The sequence below is a fragment of the Dendrobates tinctorius genome, unplaced genomic scaffold, assembly GCF_039654945.1.
Source record: "Dendrobates tinctorius isolate UK_male_01 unplaced genomic scaffold, ASM3965494v1 ptg000116l, whole genome shotgun sequence".
Lineage (NCBI taxonomy): Eukaryota > Metazoa > Chordata > Amphibia > Anura > Dendrobatidae > Dendrobates > Dendrobates tinctorius.
In genome coordinates, this window is record NW_027361784.1 from 8078259 (window position 1) to 8097507 (window position 19249).

Here is a 19249-nt window from a genome sequence, read left to right on the forward strand (position 1 = left end):
CACCAACACAACACATGTGAGGATGGATACCACCATCAGCACATGGCACAGTATGGCGAGCACCAACACAACACATGTGAGGATGGATACCACCATCAGCACATGGCACAGTATGGCGAGCACCAATACAACACATGTGAGGATGGATACCACCATCAGCACATGGCACAGTATGGCGAGCACCAACACAACACATGTGAGGATGGATACCACCATCAGCACATGGCACAGTATGGCGAGCACCAATACAACACATGTGAGGATGGATACCACCATCAGCACATGGCACAGTATGGCGAGCACCAACACAACACATGTGAGGATGGATACCACCATCAGCACATGGCACAGTATGGCGAGCACCAACACAACACATGTGAGGATGGATACCACCATCAGCACATGGCACAGTATGGCGAGCACCAATACAACACATGTGAGGATGGATACCACCATCAGCACATGGCAGAGTATGGCGAGCACCAACACAACACAAGTGAGGACAGATACCACCACCGGCCCACGGCACAGTATGGTGAGCACCAACACAATACATGTGAGTACTGACATGTAAACTGGAGAACAGAAAATACTGTGTGCAAAGTTCTGTGCAGAACTGTGGCAGAGACCAGAACATGCCCTGACCTCACTGCCAGCCAAAACTGCCAGCAAAAAAATCACACCCCATTCATTCAATATGACCTGTCACTGACCATAGAGATACATGGCTGCATGATAAGATAGATAATAGATAGATAGATAGATAGATAGATAATAGATCATAGATAGATAATAGGTAGATAGATAGATACATAGATAAATGTATATAGATAGATAATAGATAAATAGACAATAGATAGATAATACATAATAGATAGATAATAGATACTAGATCATAGATAGATAATAGATAGAAATATGATAGAGATATAGATAATAGATATATAAATAGATAGATTTATTAGATAGATAGACATATAGATAATATATAAGTAGATAGATAGATAGATAATAGATATATAAATAGATAGATAATAAATAGATAATAGAGTTTATAAGTTAGATTGTACAGTTATTAGGTGGATGGATACATTTGCTCTATAGAATTACTAATTTACTAGATATTAAACCCCCCAGAAGATCTTGATAGTGAGATCTGTGTGTAACACTCCGGCCTGACACCAGTGAGCAGTAGCACAGGCCCTGACATTTTCATGCTGTGCAGTAGCCCATTGTGATCATAGATTACACATAATCAGGTATAAAATAATACATGTCATGTATGAGATGATAATAAATGTATGGACTGTATAGTAAAAGTCTGCTCTTTCTGGAGAGTTAATAGTGATACTTTGTACTATGCCGCAGCCTATGGCAGTGTGATCTGCTCATACAGGGATGATTTGGCTGTAGACCCCGGCTCACTTTACTTATTATTGTGTTCTGCTGGTTATTTGAAGACCTCTCATCATTATCCAGCACTATTGTATCTTTCTACTGCTTCCATTAACCCTTGGTGCAGCTCACCTGGAGACACCAGCTGATCACTGTAGGTCCCAGTAAGGAGACCTTGCTTGTGACCGGCTTTCCCCCAGTAACCCGTGAGCTGGGGAGGGTCCTGTGCCCCCCTGTCATTCTCACCGCTTTCTTCTATGTTCTAATAATGAGAGGATGGAGATTGCAATGAGCCTCCTTCATCCAGCTCAGCCTGATAAATGAGTCTTGGAAAGGTTAGCTCCTGCCCTGATCCTGTCTTCCAGGTATGTTCGGTGACATTTGCTCGGGATCAGCTGCTCTATATATAGAGGATAGCAGCACATTATTTATACTCGCTGCACTTTCTGGAGCGCACCCCTCCTAAATACGAGCGTGCGCAAAAGATACAAAGTATCAGACAAGATTAAATAAACAAACAAACAAAGTTAACTGTGGAGCAAAACTTTGCAACAAACTTGAAACACTGTTTATAAAAAATTCCTATTCTTTAAAAAAAAAAAAAAAAAGTGACGCACAGCTCCATGGGGGGTTCACTTACTTTTTGCAGCCATTGAGTGTAATTTTCCATCACGTGTTCCAAATGTTGGATTTTCTGCGACGGGAAATCCTGATCCATTTGAGGCGCGTCCCTCTGTAAAGCGTTGGCGTTATATTGGTCGGTCGTCGTTGCGCCCTCGCGACAATTCCCATCGTGTTCGGGAAGGATAAACGTGTAAGTGCACTGCCCGTGTTGGATGCGATTGTATCTTCGTCCGTTGCCATCCGTCCCTTTCCTTTGCACGTTGCCCTCTGTATTTGCGATAAGTGCGAGACACAGGCTGAACACTATTCCAGATGCCATCCCTGTTGCAGAACTCCTTCCAAAATGTCAAGTTTTCCCTTTGCAGATCTGACAAGAAGAAGTCAAAGCCTCAAGTCGTTGTAGGAGAAGTCTCCGGCCGCACAGTTTGATTTCGCCCCCTTGTGATATCTTCAGCTCCAATAGATATATTTAGTGCCAGGATCTATTGTGTATCCTCATTTGCAGTCTAAAGATTAACCAGTCGGCTGAACCCATGGAAAGCCCTGGTCCCCTGTTTGCCTGTGCTGTGGCTGAAGCAGATCTGTTATTTCCACTCCAGACCCTCAGAGTTTTATTAAGGCATTCAAGCTGGAAGCAGCCTAAGAGATGGCTTGACAGGAATTTGAGTGCGCCCCTATGCAAAGCGTAGCTGGTGGTTTAAGGAGAAAGATATCAGTTTACAAAGTGGCTGCATGCATGACCTCAATCAGGCTTATTCTACAACACACAACTAACAGCCCGAGACAAGCTCGAGAAAAGGCACTTTGTCCTTGTCAGGGGATTAAGGCTCATTATCCTTCTGTAAAATTATTATTTTTTTTTTTTGCAGGTAACAAGACATTTGTGGAGGGCTCCAGGCACAATGGAAGTGAAGGTGATGCATTCATTAGTTTAATGATGAAGAATTAGACAGGCTAAAGGGATTGTTTTCTGACCACTTTGGGGACAATGACGGGCGCAGCGCGCACCCCGCCCTCTGGGACACACAGGGCGTGAAGACTATAGGAGTTTACAGACAGGTGCTGTAAAAACAATCGAATTAGCAGACAATGAGGGCGGTTAGGTGACATTGCTCCGGTGCATAAACATCACAGAAAGCAAACAAGGATTCGCTATGGAAACCGAAATTAGAAAAATGATCCTGGATGTTAAAGGCATAGATAATTAAATAATCTGGACTGTCGGACATTGGTGATAAAGAAAGGGAAAGGTCAGATTCAGAGGATCGCAAAGTGTGCCTGACTTTTCACATAGTGTGATATTGCTGTCCCCTGTAAAACTAATTTTGATGCATACATGCCCAAGAAAATCCTATGCTCTATATTTTGCCATCCACTATAGTTAGTTTATCTTCACCGGCATTCTGCAAGCACTATAAGTGTTGGAACTTCCTTTCCCGTTACTTCCTAGCATGTAATAACACAACAATTGACCAATGGTTTGCCTGCTCTGAACTGGAAGCTTACTTCTCTGTTACACCTGTATGCAGTTTGACAGACAGGAGAGCAGGAGCAGAAAAAAAAATGTTTCCGCATTCTGCAACCACTATAAGTGTTGGAACTTCCTTTCCCCTTACTTCCTAGCATTTAATATAAAACAATTGACCAATGGTTTGCCTGCTCTGAACTGGAAGCTTACTTTTCTGTTACACCTGTATGCAGTTTGACAGACAGGAGAGCAGGAGCAGAATAAAAACTCCATTCCCGCATTCTCCAAGTACTATAAGTGTTGGAACTTCCTTTCCCCCTACTTCCTAGCATTTAATAACACAACAATTGACCAATGGTTTGCCTGCTCTGAACTGGAAGCTTACTTTTCTGTTACACCTGTATGCAGTTTGACAGACAGAAGAGCAGGAGCAGAATAAAAAAAACTGTTTACACAAACTAAAAAGATGCCACCCCTTCCTGTAATTCAAAATCCAAGAAAAAAAAACACTAAATGAGTATATATCCTGTAGGAAGTAAATGGTAATAGTTCATGTAATTAACATAGGGAATTTAGTTATCACTATTTTGATAAAAAAAAAAGTGTAACCGCCATCCCACGGCGACAAGGCGTATTCATCAGGACAGTCGTATCCTATTTCTAATATCAAAACCTCACCTTGTGTCAACTAAACCTCAATATAGATAAGGGAACAGCAGGACAGAGGTTCAACTGTTCAGACACCTGCCCATGGGAAGCTATTTAGATGATATATATGGTATAGATTCATCTTGACATCTCTGCTTCTAGAGGTGGATTACACTTGGCAACAGGCAGAAGACAGAACAAGAACAGCTGGCAAGTTGGACAGAAAGGAGGCACCTACTGTAGTGGGTAACTCAGCACTTTGGAATGATCTTGGAAGGAATACAACATAATTTATAAATAAAGTGATTTGCAGATTGTTTGTTGATCACATTATTTAATAAAATCAACAGTCAGGAAGTACAGTGACCATTCAGGGAAGAAAAAAACAGAAAACAGTGTTAACAAAAGATCTGCAACGAAGGATTTGTTTTCTTTTGGAATTTTAACTGTTAAACCACATTAGAAACTCCAGGGTTATTGGACTTTCTGGATTATTGCCATATAAATGTGTATGTCAGCAGAATACAGGCTGCTGCTTATAGTATCCTGCATTGTGACTATGGCGCTGTAGACACAGGCAGAAAAAAGTAACGTCTTGCATGTACAATTAAATGGCATAGCTGCTTTGATACATTTTTCCTGATTCTTGGTTGCCCTGGGGTCGAAAAAGAGTGACTCTGATAGTAAAGAGGTTTTCCACTACTTTTACATTAATGGCCTATCTGTAGGATAAGTCATCAATGTCCAACACACGTCACCACCCATTGATCAGCTGTTATCGGTGTTGGTGCTGGTCAGAAGTACTCACTTGCCAAGCTGCTCTTTCTACGTGTATTGGCTGCCGCAGGGTTCTGTACATCTGTGGCGCCCCCAGGAGTATGGTCGCCACAGTGGCATTACCTTCCTCCAGGGAGGGTGATGTCATGCTTGGAAGCAAGGAAGGGTCTCTCTGACAGTTAATCATTTTCATGCAACAAAGTTCCCATTCCAGGCCAGCAGAGGGAGCTCTGAACCAGGATTGGGGGAGGAGCGCGCTCTGATGGCCAGGAAGGGAAATAGTCAGTTAGTGTGAGGAGGGCAACGTGTGTAGACATGTGGGGAGAAGCTGGAGGTTGAGCTGAGGAAAGAGAGCTCCCTCCCGGTGATAGCGCATGATTTGGAGCCTGGTCTCCACGCTTGCATTGATACTGATGGTCCTGCAACAGAAACCAGAGGAATAGGAAGCTGTAAATGCTCTATTCCCAACTAAGACTGGGAGGCACAACAGCGACGGGTGAGCCAAGAGAGATAGAGGGCTACAGCTGTCTGCCATACAAGGTAGTTCTCAGAGACAATAAGGAGGAACTTCAGTGTTACACTGTACAAGCCAGCGCTAGGAAGGAGACTACACAACACATCTGATAGAGAGATTCCTGAGTTGCTTCCAGGCTAGCCTGCTCCTGTGCCATCTGTAATCAGGACCCTGGATGGCGTTTGCCAAGTAAAGGTAAAGAAACTGCATCCTGTTGTGTCCTTGCCTTCTTCCTGCAACATCCTCAGCACTGCTACATCTCTGTGCCAAACACTGCACCCTCTTCCTAACATTCCGCTACACTGCCCTGGGACCAACAGCCCTACTTGTGGAGGGCTACAACATCATTGCTGCACCACACCATATGCCCCAGAGGATCTGTCTGCAGCGTCGGCTTAACACCTCCCTTGCCGAACACCACAGGTGGCATCACGAATCACTTTATTCCCAACTCAACCCCTCTTACATGGGCGCCCAGGGCCACGGACCAGGTCACCGCTGCTGTGACAATCCCCTCTGAGAGACCGGCCCGGTACCGAGTACCCCATAGCCCTGGGATGGCAACCCATTTTGGCGTCACGAACAGGATTACGGAGCCCGGTATTCCCGGGTCCTGTGTGCCAGAGACTGCTGTGTGCTATAGACTGTGTGCGAAATTGGCGCCATTGTTGCCATTATCCCGCTGATTGGCGTGTGCGGGAAGAAAAGGGGCAGGCCTTCATGGGCGGAGCCTGCCACAGAGCACGAAGAAGTGAAGTGTCGCGCGGGAAGAGAGGACAGCGCGCGAGAAGGGGAGGAGCTGAGGCCTACAGCCAGTAAGCCGCGCAACCCCGGGGCCTGACAACCGTTAACTAGGGGGGAAGGAGAATGTCTCAAGCAAGCGCCGATACAGTGGCGAACGCCCCCACCAGCCCCTCAGCGCTGCAAGCTGCAGTGCCCAACGTGGCTGTGGCTCCGGTAGCACCCACCGCAGCGGTCCCCATAATGCCGCTGTCTATGCCCTACATACCGGGAGCAGCCTGGCTACCGGAGTACTCGGGTGAGTCCCATACCCTGAGTGTATCCTCTATCTGAAAGCCAGAAGGTGAACATCCTGATTGGGCAGCTAACAGATGCAGCACAGAGAGAAGTAAAAGCCTGGCAGGACACTGATAAAGAAACTGTTAAAAAGATTTTGGCCAAACTAAGGAGCACCTTTGACACCAGCACTGCCGCTGAAATCAAGATGAGGTTCTTTGGATGTAAACAGAAAGTACAGGACAGTATAAGGGACTATGCTCTTAACCTGCAGGAGGCGCTGTGAGCCGTCAAGCAAATTGATCCTGACAGTGTGAAAGAGGAAGACAAACTGTTAAAAGAGCAGTTCATTGAAGGACTCGTATCCAGCACCCACAGAGCGCAGCTGTGCTTCATAACCCTACAAAACCCTGACCTGGACTTTGCCGATTTCAAAGACAGGGCTATTCGGGTGCTGCAGGAATCAACTGTCAGCCGTCCAGCACCCCCTAGGCGCCCAGCGATCACCTACCACCAGGAAGGAACATCTTTCCTTTCCATCCCTGTGGAGGCTGATGCACAGACTCTGGTTATAGATCCAACAGAAGAGCTGCGTCTTCAAGTCCAGGAGTTGACCAAAGGTATGGCTGCACTTACTAAAACCGTGCAGTCCCTGCAGGTGTCCTCCAAGGAAAAGATCCAGCTTGCTTCCAGTCCAGAGGATGTCCCATGGCTCTGGAGGAGGAGAACCCCGCCACTCTGAGGGAGGAACAACGATCGCTATGACCATGACGGACGTCCCATCTGTCGTCGCTGCTACAAGGCAGGTCATCTTGCAAGATTTTGTCCTTTAAACGAGCAACCCGTGGGGCAGAGGGCCAACCCCCAGGAGTAGGACCACAAGGCCCAAGAAACTGGTGAGCCAAGTATGTGGGAGGGAGACCGATCCTTCCAGTGGTGATTGACGGCATCCCCATGAACACTTTGCTGGACACTGGCTCCCAGCTGACCACTATGCTCTATATTCTCTACAAGCGGTATTGGGATGACTCTGAACTCACCCGAGGCCCAACTGATGAACTGACAGTAGTTGCCAGTAATGGTCAGTCTTTACCACAAGTGGGATGTAAAGAAATTACTGTTAAAGTGGGGAGGGTGGAGTTAAAATCTCAAGGTCTGATAGTTGTGGATATTGATCGACGTGAATGTAATCCCATGATGACTCTTGGTACAAATGTAATTGAAAATTGTCTTTCCGAGGTTATTGTCTTGTTGCTAAAGGTGGCTGAGACTGCTGCTTCCAGTGAGCAACGAGTGCTGCAGAAGGAGATCAAGGCCCTGATGCAAAGACAGCAGGTAGAACTCTCTGGCGGAGAGATTGGCAGTGTCAGAGTGAGTGATGCTTTCCCCATTGCAATACCCCCCAGATGTGAAATGTTGATTTGGTGTCAGGCAGCCATAGGCCTCAGAGGGAAAGATCAGGCATTGGTGGAGCCAGTTTTCTCTGATAGCAGGCACACTGTCCTGACAGCCAGAGGGGTAGTTGATGTACGTAAAGGGAGAGTACCTGTACGCCTTTTGAATTGTGGGGAGGAGGAGGCCACAATACCTCGGTACGCCACAGTTGCTAAGCTGCTCACTGTTAATAACAACTCATTGCAGGCAGCAGGGCCCTTGGTCTCATCCGATCATGTGGAGGACAATGGCCCTATAAAGCAGCTAGAGGAGTGGTGCCAGCAACTGCAGGTGGGGACTGACTACACCTTCATACCAGAAAAATGGGGTTTACAGAGTGACACAAGAATATGAACAAGTCTTCAGTAAATACCCACTAGATTTTGGGCAGGCAAAAGGGGTTCAACATCATATCCCCACTGGAGATCATCCACCCATTAAAGAAAGGTACCGGCCTATACCCCCAACACAATACCAATGTGCCAAAGGTATGTTGAGAGAGATGAAGGAAGCAGGGGTCATCAGAGACAGTTGTAGCCCCTGGGCAGCTCCAATAGTTTTTGTAAAGAAAAAGGATGGTACCATGAGAATGTGTGCTGATTACAGGAAAATTAACAGCATTACACATAAGGATGCCTACCCATTACCCAGAATTGAAGAGTCATTAGCTGCACTTAAAACTGCTAACTAATTTTCCACCTTGGATCTCACCAGTGGGTATTGGCAGGTTCCCGTGGCAGAGGCAGACAAGGAGAAAACAGCATTTACCACTCCAATGGGTCTCTGTGAGTTCAACTATATGCCATTCGGGCTCTGCACTGCCCCAGGAACATTTCAACGGCTGATGGAGTGCTGCCTGGGACACATGAACTTTGAGACAGTCCTGTTGTACCTTGATGATGTCATTGTTTTCTCCAAGACTTATGAAGACCATCTGGAGCACCTGGCTGAAGTGTTTGAAGCCTTGTCCAACTTTGGCCTGAAGGTGAAGCCTTCCAAATGTCACCTCCTGAAGCCCAAGGTACAGTACCTCAGTCATGTAGTGAGTGCAGAAGGTGTGGCACCAGATCCTGACAAAGTCACAGTCATCCGGGACTGGCCGAAGCCCAGCAACCTCCATGAAGTACGCCAATTCCTCGGGTTGGTAGGCTACTACCGAAGGTTCATCAAAGGCTTCACTGAAATAGCCACTCCTATGTAAAATCTTCTGGTGGGGCAGTCCAAGAAAGTCAAACAGAAGAATTCCACATTTGAATGGACTGAGGCGTTGGAGAGGTCCTTCACCAGATTGAAGATGGCTCTCACAGGAGATGAAGTTCTGGCCTACCCAGAATATGACAAACCCTTTGTGTTGTACACTGATGCCAGCAACGTAGGACTAGGAGCAGTACTGTCACAGGTACAGAATGGCAAAGAAAGAGTGATCTCCTGTGCCAGCAGGAAGCTTCGTCCCACTGAAAGGAACCCAGACAACTACAGTTCCTTCAAGCTGGAGTTCCTCGCCATAGTCTGGGCTGTGACTGAAAGATTCAAGCATTACCTAGCTTCAGCCAAGTTTACCATCTTCACGGACAACAACCCGTTGACTCATTTGGACACTGCAAAGCTTGGTGCACTGGAGCAGCGATGGATGGCTGTCTAACTATGAGTTTACCATCAAGTACGGAGCAGGGCACAAGAATGCCAATACTGATGCGCTGTCCAAAATGCCTAATCTGCCAGATGCAGGAGAAGACCCTGAGGCTCTGGAAGAAATAGAGTTACCTCCCTTCCACAGGCCACTTGCGGCTCAACGTGCCCAAGGAGTGAGAAACAGAAGGTCTGGTTTGAAAGAGGCCACCCTAAATCCATTGCCTCATCATGATTGGGCAGAAACGCAGGATAGTGACCACGCAGTCCGCCTGGTGAAGGAGCTACTGTCACAAGCTGACTCACGCCCAGAGTCGAATACTCCTGAAGAAACCCAGCAGTTGTGGAAGGAAAGAGGTCGGCTGTTCATTTATGAAGGAATGCTGTGTCGGAGGAGTATCAATGCCCGCACTCATGAGTTGGTCTGGCAGGTGGTGGTCCCAAAGAGAGAGGCATCAATGGTCCTGGAAGCATACCACAATGGAGATGGCCACTTCGGATGGAAGAAGTTGGAAGCCTTGCTCCGGGAGAGATTCTACTTGGCTGGTGGCAAAACATTTCTGTATCCCTGATCACAGCAGCGTGGATATGAAATTACTGGTATTGAAAGGTAACTTCAATTCTCAGAGAGAGAGACGAGTTTGGGAGTACAAATTTATGACGAACTTTGACACTCTCAGTGCTGGAATGAATGTGTCGCATGGATTTATGTCTTTTTACATCAATTACGGAATTTCCTTTTAAAACTAGACCCCAATCAGAGGACCATAAAACATCCGGACTCCTATGAACTGGTCCAATGTTTATATTTATGTTTTTCCCTCTCCCATATTGATAGTTCTGCTTCACGTCACTTGTCTTATCTATTGCATTTTTTCTAGGCTGTATTGTACATAAATATGTGACTTCAGATTTTGTATTAGTCTAGCCTGATGAAGAGACCTGAGTAGTCTTGAAAGCTTGGAATGTGTTACCATCTTTTCAGTTAGCCATTAAAAGGTATCAACTACTGAGGACTCTCAATCCTGAATATTTTTCTACTTGGCTGATATGAGGAAAGCCATTGAAAGGTGGTGCCGGAAGTGTGGACCATGTAACCTGCGCAGAAAGGATCGAAACAGCCAGAGAGCTCCTCTACAGCCAATAATAACCAAACAGCCACTTGAGTTGGTCACCTGGACCATGTGAAGCTGGTCCCAAGCCGGTCAGGCTACATCTATGCTCTTACCATCGTTGACCACTACTCAAGATTCCTTGTAGTCGTGCCTGTCAAAGATCAAACAGCCAGGACAGCAGCCAGAGCATTCCAACAGCGCTTCTGTAGACCACATGGATATCCTGAGCGAGTGCTTACAGATCAAGGTCCCGCTTTTGAAGCAGAAGTGTTCCATGAATTCTGTAACTTGTATGGTTGTAAGAAGATCCGGACAACACCATACCATCCACAGACCAATGGCATGTGTGAGAAGATGAACCAGGTGGTGATCGACCTGCTGAAAACCTTGCTTTGGAGGAGAGGAATCTCTGGCCAGAAAAGTTGCCAGATCTGGTAGACCTCTACAACCACATTCCTGTGAAATTCCACCAACTGCACTCCAGCCTACCTAAAGAGAGCGAGGAAACTGGGAAACTGCATATTGATTTGGACATGGGAGTCCTGACACCTGAAGTAACACCACCAGATGCTGACTGGGATACAGAGAGGCAGCAACAGTACAGAAGAGAACAAGAGGGTGTGGAAAAGAGTTTAGCTCAGGCAAGACAAAAGCAAGAAAGGCACTACAATCAGCATGCACCTGCAGTCCCCTTGTCACCAGGAGAACAAGTCCTCAGGAGGAAAAGAAGACTGCATAAGCTGGATGACCAATGGGAAGCTGAACCCTACACCATTCTACCCTCAAACTTTGACAATACCAAGGTGTGCCTTATTAGTAAAGATGGAGGAGAAACCTCAGCAGCAGTATCCAGGGATCATTTGAAATTATGCCCCAACCAGTTAAGAGAAAGAATGGAAGAACAAGATAACGCCCAACCCATAGAAGAAGAAAAGGTCAGCACCATACTTGGAGAATTCCCTGCAAATTGGACTAAAGTAAATGATGCAATAGTGGTGCAAGTGTTGACCTTTCCCCAACTGGTAGTACAAGAAGAAGTGACTCATGAGAACTCTGAAAATCAGGAAGTTCAGGTAGCAGATGCCATACCAGCAGTGGAGCCAGAGAACCCTCGCCCTGCCAATGGTGAATCTGTCATACCCATGGTGAGACTAAGAGTCAGTAGGAGAATACTACCTAGTTTAACTGCACCACTAGTTAGCTCTAGACGTCCAGTAAGATCTCCAATCACACGAGTGTTACGCAGGGCTACCCGTACTACACAAGGTTTACCACCCATCAGATATCGTGTATAGCTTAATTCATGTGAATGTTGAAATTGTGTATATATGTAACTGTTCTCAAGTTTTGTGCCTACAGATAACCTGTAAGAAGCCTTTTTGAAGTTCTTGCTTCATGTTTTAATGGACATTGTACCACAGGACTTGTGTGGTCACCAATTTGTATATAGTTCACCATTTGTCCCAGGAATGGACCATGGACATTGATGCTTGGACTTATCACATCCGCCTCTTATTGATTTGAATAGGAACCAGATGTGTAGTACCAAGTCCAGGCCACTACAAGTAGACAGACCATCTCGACAAATGAGTACTTCCAGCCGCCCGCCCCCACCACCGATAACAGCTGTTCGGCGGAGGTGCCGGGTGTTGGACCCTGGTCGATCAGACATTGATGACCTATCCTAAGTACAAGTTGTGGACAATGTCTAAGTATTTTTGGAATATCTCTTCATCCAGATATAAGTTCACCTTTCCCTTACTACCTTGCTTGGAAGTAACCACCAGTGATATCTAAAACATAGAATATTTCACCTTTGCTTTAACCTACGGTAACAACATTAACATTTCTGGCAATGATATTAACCAAAGGTTGTAAAGGTTGTAATCAACTTCTGAAGAGGAAAGGTGTTTGGTATCTGTTCACACAATTGTTTCACATGCACCAAACATGCATCTTCAATTCCTGAAGCAGTCAGATGTTACTTATTAGTAGATAGAAAATATTTCTTTATACTCGTACATTACTGTGAATCATAGAATCATAGAATCATAGAATCGTAGAGTTGGAAGGGACCTCCTGGGCCATCTGGTCCAACCCCCTGCTCAAAGCAGGATTCGCTAAATCATCCCAGTCAGATGTCTGTCCAGCCTCTGTTTGAAGACTTCCATTGAAGGAGAACTCACCACTTCTCGTGGCAGCCTGTTCCACTCATTGATCACTCTAACTGTCAAAAAGTTTTTTCTAATATCTAATCTGTGTCTCCTCCCATTCAGTTTCATCCCATTGCTTCTAGTCTTTCCTTGTGCAAATGAGAATAAAGTTGATCCTTCTACAATGTGACAGCCCTTTAGATATTTGTAGACAGCTATTAAGTCTCCTCTCAGTCTTCTCTTTTGCAAACTAAACATTCCCAAATCCTGCAACCTTTCCTCATAAGACAGGGTTTGCAGACCGGTCACCATTCTGGTCGCTCTTTTCTGAACTTGCTCCAGTTTGTTGATGTCTTTTTTAAAATGTGGTGCCCAAAACTGGACACAATATTCCAGATGAGGTCTGACCAATGAGGAGTAGAGGGAAATAATGACTTCACGTGATCTAGACTGTATGCTTCTGTTAATACATCCTAGAATTGCATTTGCCTTTTTTGCTGCTGCATCACACTGTTGACTCATATTCAGTCTGTGATCTATTAGTATACCCAAGTCTTTTTCACATGTGCTGTCACTTAGCCCTATTCCTCCCATTCTATATATGCTTTTTTCATTTTTATTGCCCAGATGTAGTACTTTGCATTTCTCCCTGTTAAAAACCATTCTGTTAGTTGCTGCCCACTTCTCCAGTTTATTTAAATCTTTTTGAATCCTCTCTCTCTTCTCTAGTATTAGCTATCCCTCCTAGCTTTGTGTCATCAGCAAATTTAATCAGTTTACCCTCAATTCCTTAATCTAAATCGTTGATAAAGATGTTGAACAATACAGGGCCCAGGACAGAGCCCTGTGGTACCCCACTTGAGACATTCTTCCAACTGGATGTGCAGCCATTTACAACCACTCTTTGGGTCCGATCACTAAGCCAGTTATGAATCCACCTAACAGTTGCCTTGTCCATTCCATACTTAGTCACTTTTTCAATAAGGATTGTATGAGAGACTTTGTCAAATGCTTTGCTGAAGTCAAGATATACTATATCTACAGCATTTCCTTGATCCACCCAATCAGTGATACCGTCATAGAAGGAAATTAAGTTAGTCTGACATGACTTATTAGTTACAAACCCATGCTGACTCTGTTTAATCACTTCATTCTTATCCAGGTATTGACATACATGTTGTTTAATAATTTGTTCAAAGATCTTTCCTGGTATAGAAGTCAGACTCACCGGCCTATAGTTGCCTGGGTCCACCTTCTTCCCCTTTTTGAAGATAGGAACAACATTTGCTCTTCTCCAGTCTTCTGGCACTTCTCCTGTTCTCCAAGAATTTTCAAAGATTATGGAGAGGGGTTCAAAAATTTCTTCTGCTATCTCCTTCAGTACTCTGGGGTGTAATTCATCTGGACCTGGAGACTTGAATTCATTTAGGTTAGCTAAGTGTTTCCTCACTATCTTTCTGTTTATAGATATCCTGGATTCTTCTATTCCCTTAATAGGACAGTGAATAACAGTTGATGTTACATTTCCTTTCTGAGAGAAAACAGATGCAAAATAGGAATTTAAAAGTTCAGCCTTCTCAACATCCTGTCTTACCATTTCATCATTTTCATCCTGTAAAAATCCTATAGCATCTTTGACTTTTCTTTTACTTTTGACATATCCCCAAAATCCTTTATTATTGCTTTTGACATCTCTTGCAAGCCTCAATTCATTTTTAGCTTTAGATAATCTGATTTGTGCCCTGCAAGTTCTGCAGACAGCATTATATTCTTCTTTAGATTTGCCTCCCTCTTTCCATTTCATAAACATTTTTTTCTTCCTTTTTAGCATGTGCTTAAGTTCTGTGTTCATCCATCCTGGTTTCCTTAAATGCTTCCTATTCTTCCCTCTTTTCGGAATTGTTAACAACTGTGCTTTGAGAATTTCATTTTTCAAGATTTCCCATCCGTGAATAGAGTTTATTTTATTTTTCTGTGTCCGATATTTCCTGTCATCGGATGAATGTAAGGTTTCTTTGTGACGATTAGGGTTGATTCGGAAACACCTTCAGCACATATAAAAACATTTACTTCTCCAATAACAAAAACTTTCCACAACAGAAACCAGTCTTAAATATTGATATGCACCAAAAACTTTGTATTTTTCTCAGTGTGGTAGCAATGTACCGCTAAATCCTTGTTCTTCCCTTTTGTGGACCTGGTTTTACTGCCATGTTACTTGGTGGTCTTAATAAGAAAAATGTTTTCTTGTAACATACAGTTGTGCTCAAAAATTTACATACCCGGCAGAATTTTTGCTTTCTTGGCGTTTTCAGAGAATATGAATGATAACACCAAATCTTTTTCTCCACTCATGGTTAGTGGTTGGGTGAAGCCATTTATTGCCAAACTACTGTGTTTTCTCTTTTTAAATTATAATGACAATCCAAAACATCCAAATGACCCTGATCAAAAGTTCACATACCCCATTTCTTAATACCACTCTAACATCAATGACAGCTTGAAGTCTTGTGGATGAGGTTCTTTATTTTCTCAGATGGTAAAGCTGCCTACTCTTCTTGGCAAAATCCTCCAGTTCCTGTAAATTCCTGGGCTGTCTAGCATGAACGGCGTGCTTGAGATATCCCCAGAGTCGCTCAATGATATTGAGGTCAGTAGACTGAGATGGTCACTCCAGAATCTTCAGTTTGTTCTGCTGTAGCCAATGACAGGTAGACTTGGCCTTGTGTTTTGGATTGCTGTCATGTTGGAACATTCAAGTATGTCCCATGCGCAGCTTCCGGGCTGATGAGTGCAAATTTTCTTCCAGTATTTGCTGATAACATGCTGCATTCATCTTCACTTCAACTTTGTCTGCCTTTGTAGCTCACACATCCCCAAAACTTCAGCGATCCACCTCTGTGCTTTACAGTAGGAATAGTGTTCCTTTCATAACAGACCTTGTTGACTCTCTCCAAATGTAACATTTTTGGTTGTGGTTCAATTTTGGTCTCATCACTCCAAATTACTTTGTTCCAGAAGTTTTGAGGCTTGTCTCTGTGCTGTTTTGCGTATTGTAGGTGAGATACTTTGTGGCTTTTGCACAGTAATGGCTTTCTTCTGGCAACTCAACCATGCAGCCTGTTTTTCTTCAGGTGCCTCCTTATTGTACTTCTTGAGACAGCCACACTACTAGTTTTCAGAGAGTCCAGTATTTCAGCTGATGTTATTTGTGGGTTTTTCTTTGCATCCCAAACAATTTTCCTGGCAGCTGTGAAGAACAGTTTTCTTGGTCTACCTGACCATGGTTTTGTTTTTACAGAGCCCCTGATTTTTCATTTGTTAATCACAGCTTGAATGCTGCTGACTGGCATTATCAATTCCTTGGATATCATTTTGTATCTCTTTCCTGATTTAAACAGTTCAACTACCTCCCCGAAACTCACTCCGCTTTTATGCACACACACTGATACAAGCAAACAGGTCACAGGTGAGGATGTTACCTATAAGCTGGAGTCACACATAGCGACTTACCAGCAATCCCGACAACGATATCAATGTGTCAGGATCGCTGGTAAGTCGCTATGTGATCGCTGGTGAGCTGTCAGACAGACAGCTTCACCAGCGATTAGCACAGCGACGCCGCGCGCGCGGCATCGCTGTGTTCGTTAGCGCTGATGCCATATTCATGTCAAAAATAGAATTAAAATAAAAAAATATTGTTATTCTCACCTTCCGACCTCCCGCGCAGCCTTCCCGCCTCTCTCCACGCTCCGGTCCCAGTAATCCTTTGCAAGAATTACCGCGATGACGTACGTTCTCACGGGATCGCGAAGTCTCGCGGTCATTCTTGCAAAGGATTACTGGGACCGGGAGTGTGGAGAGAGGCGGGAAGACTGCACGGGACGCCGGAAGGTGAGAATAACAATATTTTTTATTTTTTTTATTATTTTACAGCTGATCGCTCGTCTCTCGCCTGTCACACGTAGCGATGCGTGCTGGCCAGCGGGAGATCAGTGACGAAAAAAATGTCCAGAGGTTTCTTGCAGCGATCAGTGATACCGGCAGGGGGCCGGTCGCTGTTCGCTGTCACACACAGCGATCTCGCTGGCGAGATCGCTGTTGTGTCACAAAAGTTGTGACTCAGCAGCGATCTCACTAGCGAGATTGCTATGTGTGATGGGGCCCTTAGTCACCATTCAAACTCATTTGTGTCAACTTCTATGCATGTTATCAGGTCAAAATCACCAGGGTATATGAACTTTTGATCAGGGTCATTTGGATGTTTTGGGTTGTCAATATGTTTCTAAAAGACAAAATTTAGTAGTTTGACAACAAATGGCTTCACCCAACCACTAACTAGGAGTAGAGAAAAATTTTTGGTGTTATCATTCATATTTTTCTGAAAAAAAGCCAAGAAAGCAAAAATTCTGCTGGGGTATGTAAACTTTTGAGCACAACTGTATGTATAGCCAGGTCTCCTTTTGAGTATGTAGATTGGGGTTGTCATCCTAAGCCAATCCCTTTAAACAGGTTTTATGACTTTTAGAAAAAAGTTATAAAAATTTCACCAGTCTATCAAAACACTGCATGGACAAAGCTACAAGATGACATGTCATCAATATTGTCCATATACTTAAGGTCACTGTGTCCATCTACGAATGATATGTCATTATGTAATATTGAAATAGCACAGAAAGAGGACTTAAAAATCCTTCAATAATAGAAAACAGCAAAAGAGCAAAAAGATTTACCCGTCCAGGCCTCCAGACAAGTGCACTATCAGGATGCAGTGGACCCATGTAATTAAGATGGCAACACAGGTGCAAGAATACCGATGAAACAACCGCTCACAGCCTACCAATACATGGAGGGGGCGGCTGCCTGGTATGTTAATGCACAATAAAAAAAAAATTGGATTTTTTGGTTAGTGGCCAATGGGCTTGTCTTGGTTAATGACCATTGGGATTATCTTGTTAGGGGCTATTAGGCTTGTCTTGGTTAATGAACATTAGACTTGTCTTGATCAATGACCATTGGGTTTATATTGGTTAATGGCCAATAACTTGTCTTGGTCAATGACCATTAGATTTGGCTTGCCTTGGTTAATGGCAATCTGGATAAACATGCTCTATACTTATCCATCCTTTGGACGCAACCTCGCTCCATATGTTTGTATGGAGTGCGGCCGTGCCCTCTTGTTGGCCACGCCCACTGGACACCTGCGTCTCTGGTCAGGGTGTGGCCTTGCTCAATACAGGATGCAGCCTTGCTCAATAAAGGCGGGCTCTGTCTGGGAGTATGTATATTGCATACGCACCCGCCGGTCCCAGCTCAGAAACTCGCTAATCCTCACAGCTCCAGCTGTGCACTGGACAGATTCATACGTCTGAAGTCACACAGAGTGACTGCAGACTTATTTATTTTGACCAGACAATGTCTTTAAGGGTCATCATCAGGCCAGAAACACGATAGTGGTTTTCTTTTCAATCACAATCGTGATATTTTAAAGTTTTCAAAATAAAGAATTGGAATTTGAGACCATCGCTGATACCGTTCTCTATGTTTTTTTCCTTTTTTGCATGAAGTGGAAGATAAACCAGTGTGATTCTGATACTTAAGGGACCCTAATACTTGGAGCCAAGTGCCATCGACTATGAGACCAACTCCTGTCCAGCGCCCGGGACCTCTACACGCAGCACTTTGAAGCAGGGACCACAGTCGCCTCACATGGATGCGCTGCCCATAATCTGATCTACATATACAGCAAACAGCGCTTGGTCACAGCGATAGTAATTACCTACAAAGGACATGCTGAACGGAATTCTGATTCCCTACGCAGCATTCAGGCATTTTCCTCTTATCATCCTTCTTGCTTATTTGAAGCCCTTTGTCTTATCCCTCTGAACCAGCAAGATGCTCTGATGAAGGTCCAATGTGGGACCGAAAACGTTCAGTTATTTTTTCTGCTTTTGTCTGGATGCAAAATAAACGAAATTTCCTCATCTTTCATTAATTTGAGTGCCAAGTTTATTTTTGCTTTGCTTCTGTTGAGATGTCAGTCGTCCCATTTGGACCTCCCGCTAGGAAGTTATGATCCATCCTAGATATTGGGAATTATTTCAGCGAGGAGGTAAAGGGAGGAGAATTCAGTCTAACCCAGAGGAATAGTGGCAAATATGGGAGGGGGCGCGCTAAGGGTTAAAAGCTAGCTGCAAACCTTTAGCCTCTGTCTTTGTTCTACCATTGAAGCCACATCCCGTTACATGTGGAGACAGACCAGGAACTGAGGAAGTACCTGTGGACTCAAGGGCTTCCCTGGGACCCACATGCTATAAGACACGGTAACTTGATGCATGCAGCTAACTGCTATCCCAACCCGTACCCTAATTTTAAACTGTACCTATGACTGTAATATCTGTATATATTTGTAGCATCCAGTGCGCCTTTCGGCAATTAAAATATCATTTCATTTTGAGCTGCTCTTTTATCTCGA

General features: G+C 44.4%; 1 protein-coding gene and 1 long non-coding RNA gene across 2 annotated transcripts in view; one reads left to right on the forward strand and one right to left on the reverse strand.

Annotated features, from left to right (window-relative positions):
- Window positions 1-2696, reverse strand: part of ANGPT1 (angiopoietin 1) — a 445617-nt gene extending 442921 nt beyond the window's left edge. The window contains exon 1 of the mRNA XM_073590180.1: window positions 2036-2696. Within this exon, the coding sequence (XP_073446281.1) occupies window positions 2036-2338 (303 nt within the window). The 5' untranslated portion in view covers window positions 2339-2696. The remainder of the gene's footprint in view (window positions 1-2035) is intronic.
- The window catches only part of LOC141101234 (uncharacterized), a 129938-nt gene extending 111081 nt beyond the window's left edge, over window positions 1-18857 (forward strand). Inside the window, exons 3-5 of the long non-coding RNA XR_012234914.1 lie at window positions 2889-2933; window positions 4298-4381; window positions 18342-18857. This is a non-coding gene — a long non-coding RNA (uncharacterized lncRNA). The remainder of the gene's footprint in view (window positions 1-2888; window positions 2934-4297; window positions 4382-18341) is intronic.
- Window positions 18858-19249: the final 392 nt, after the last annotated feature.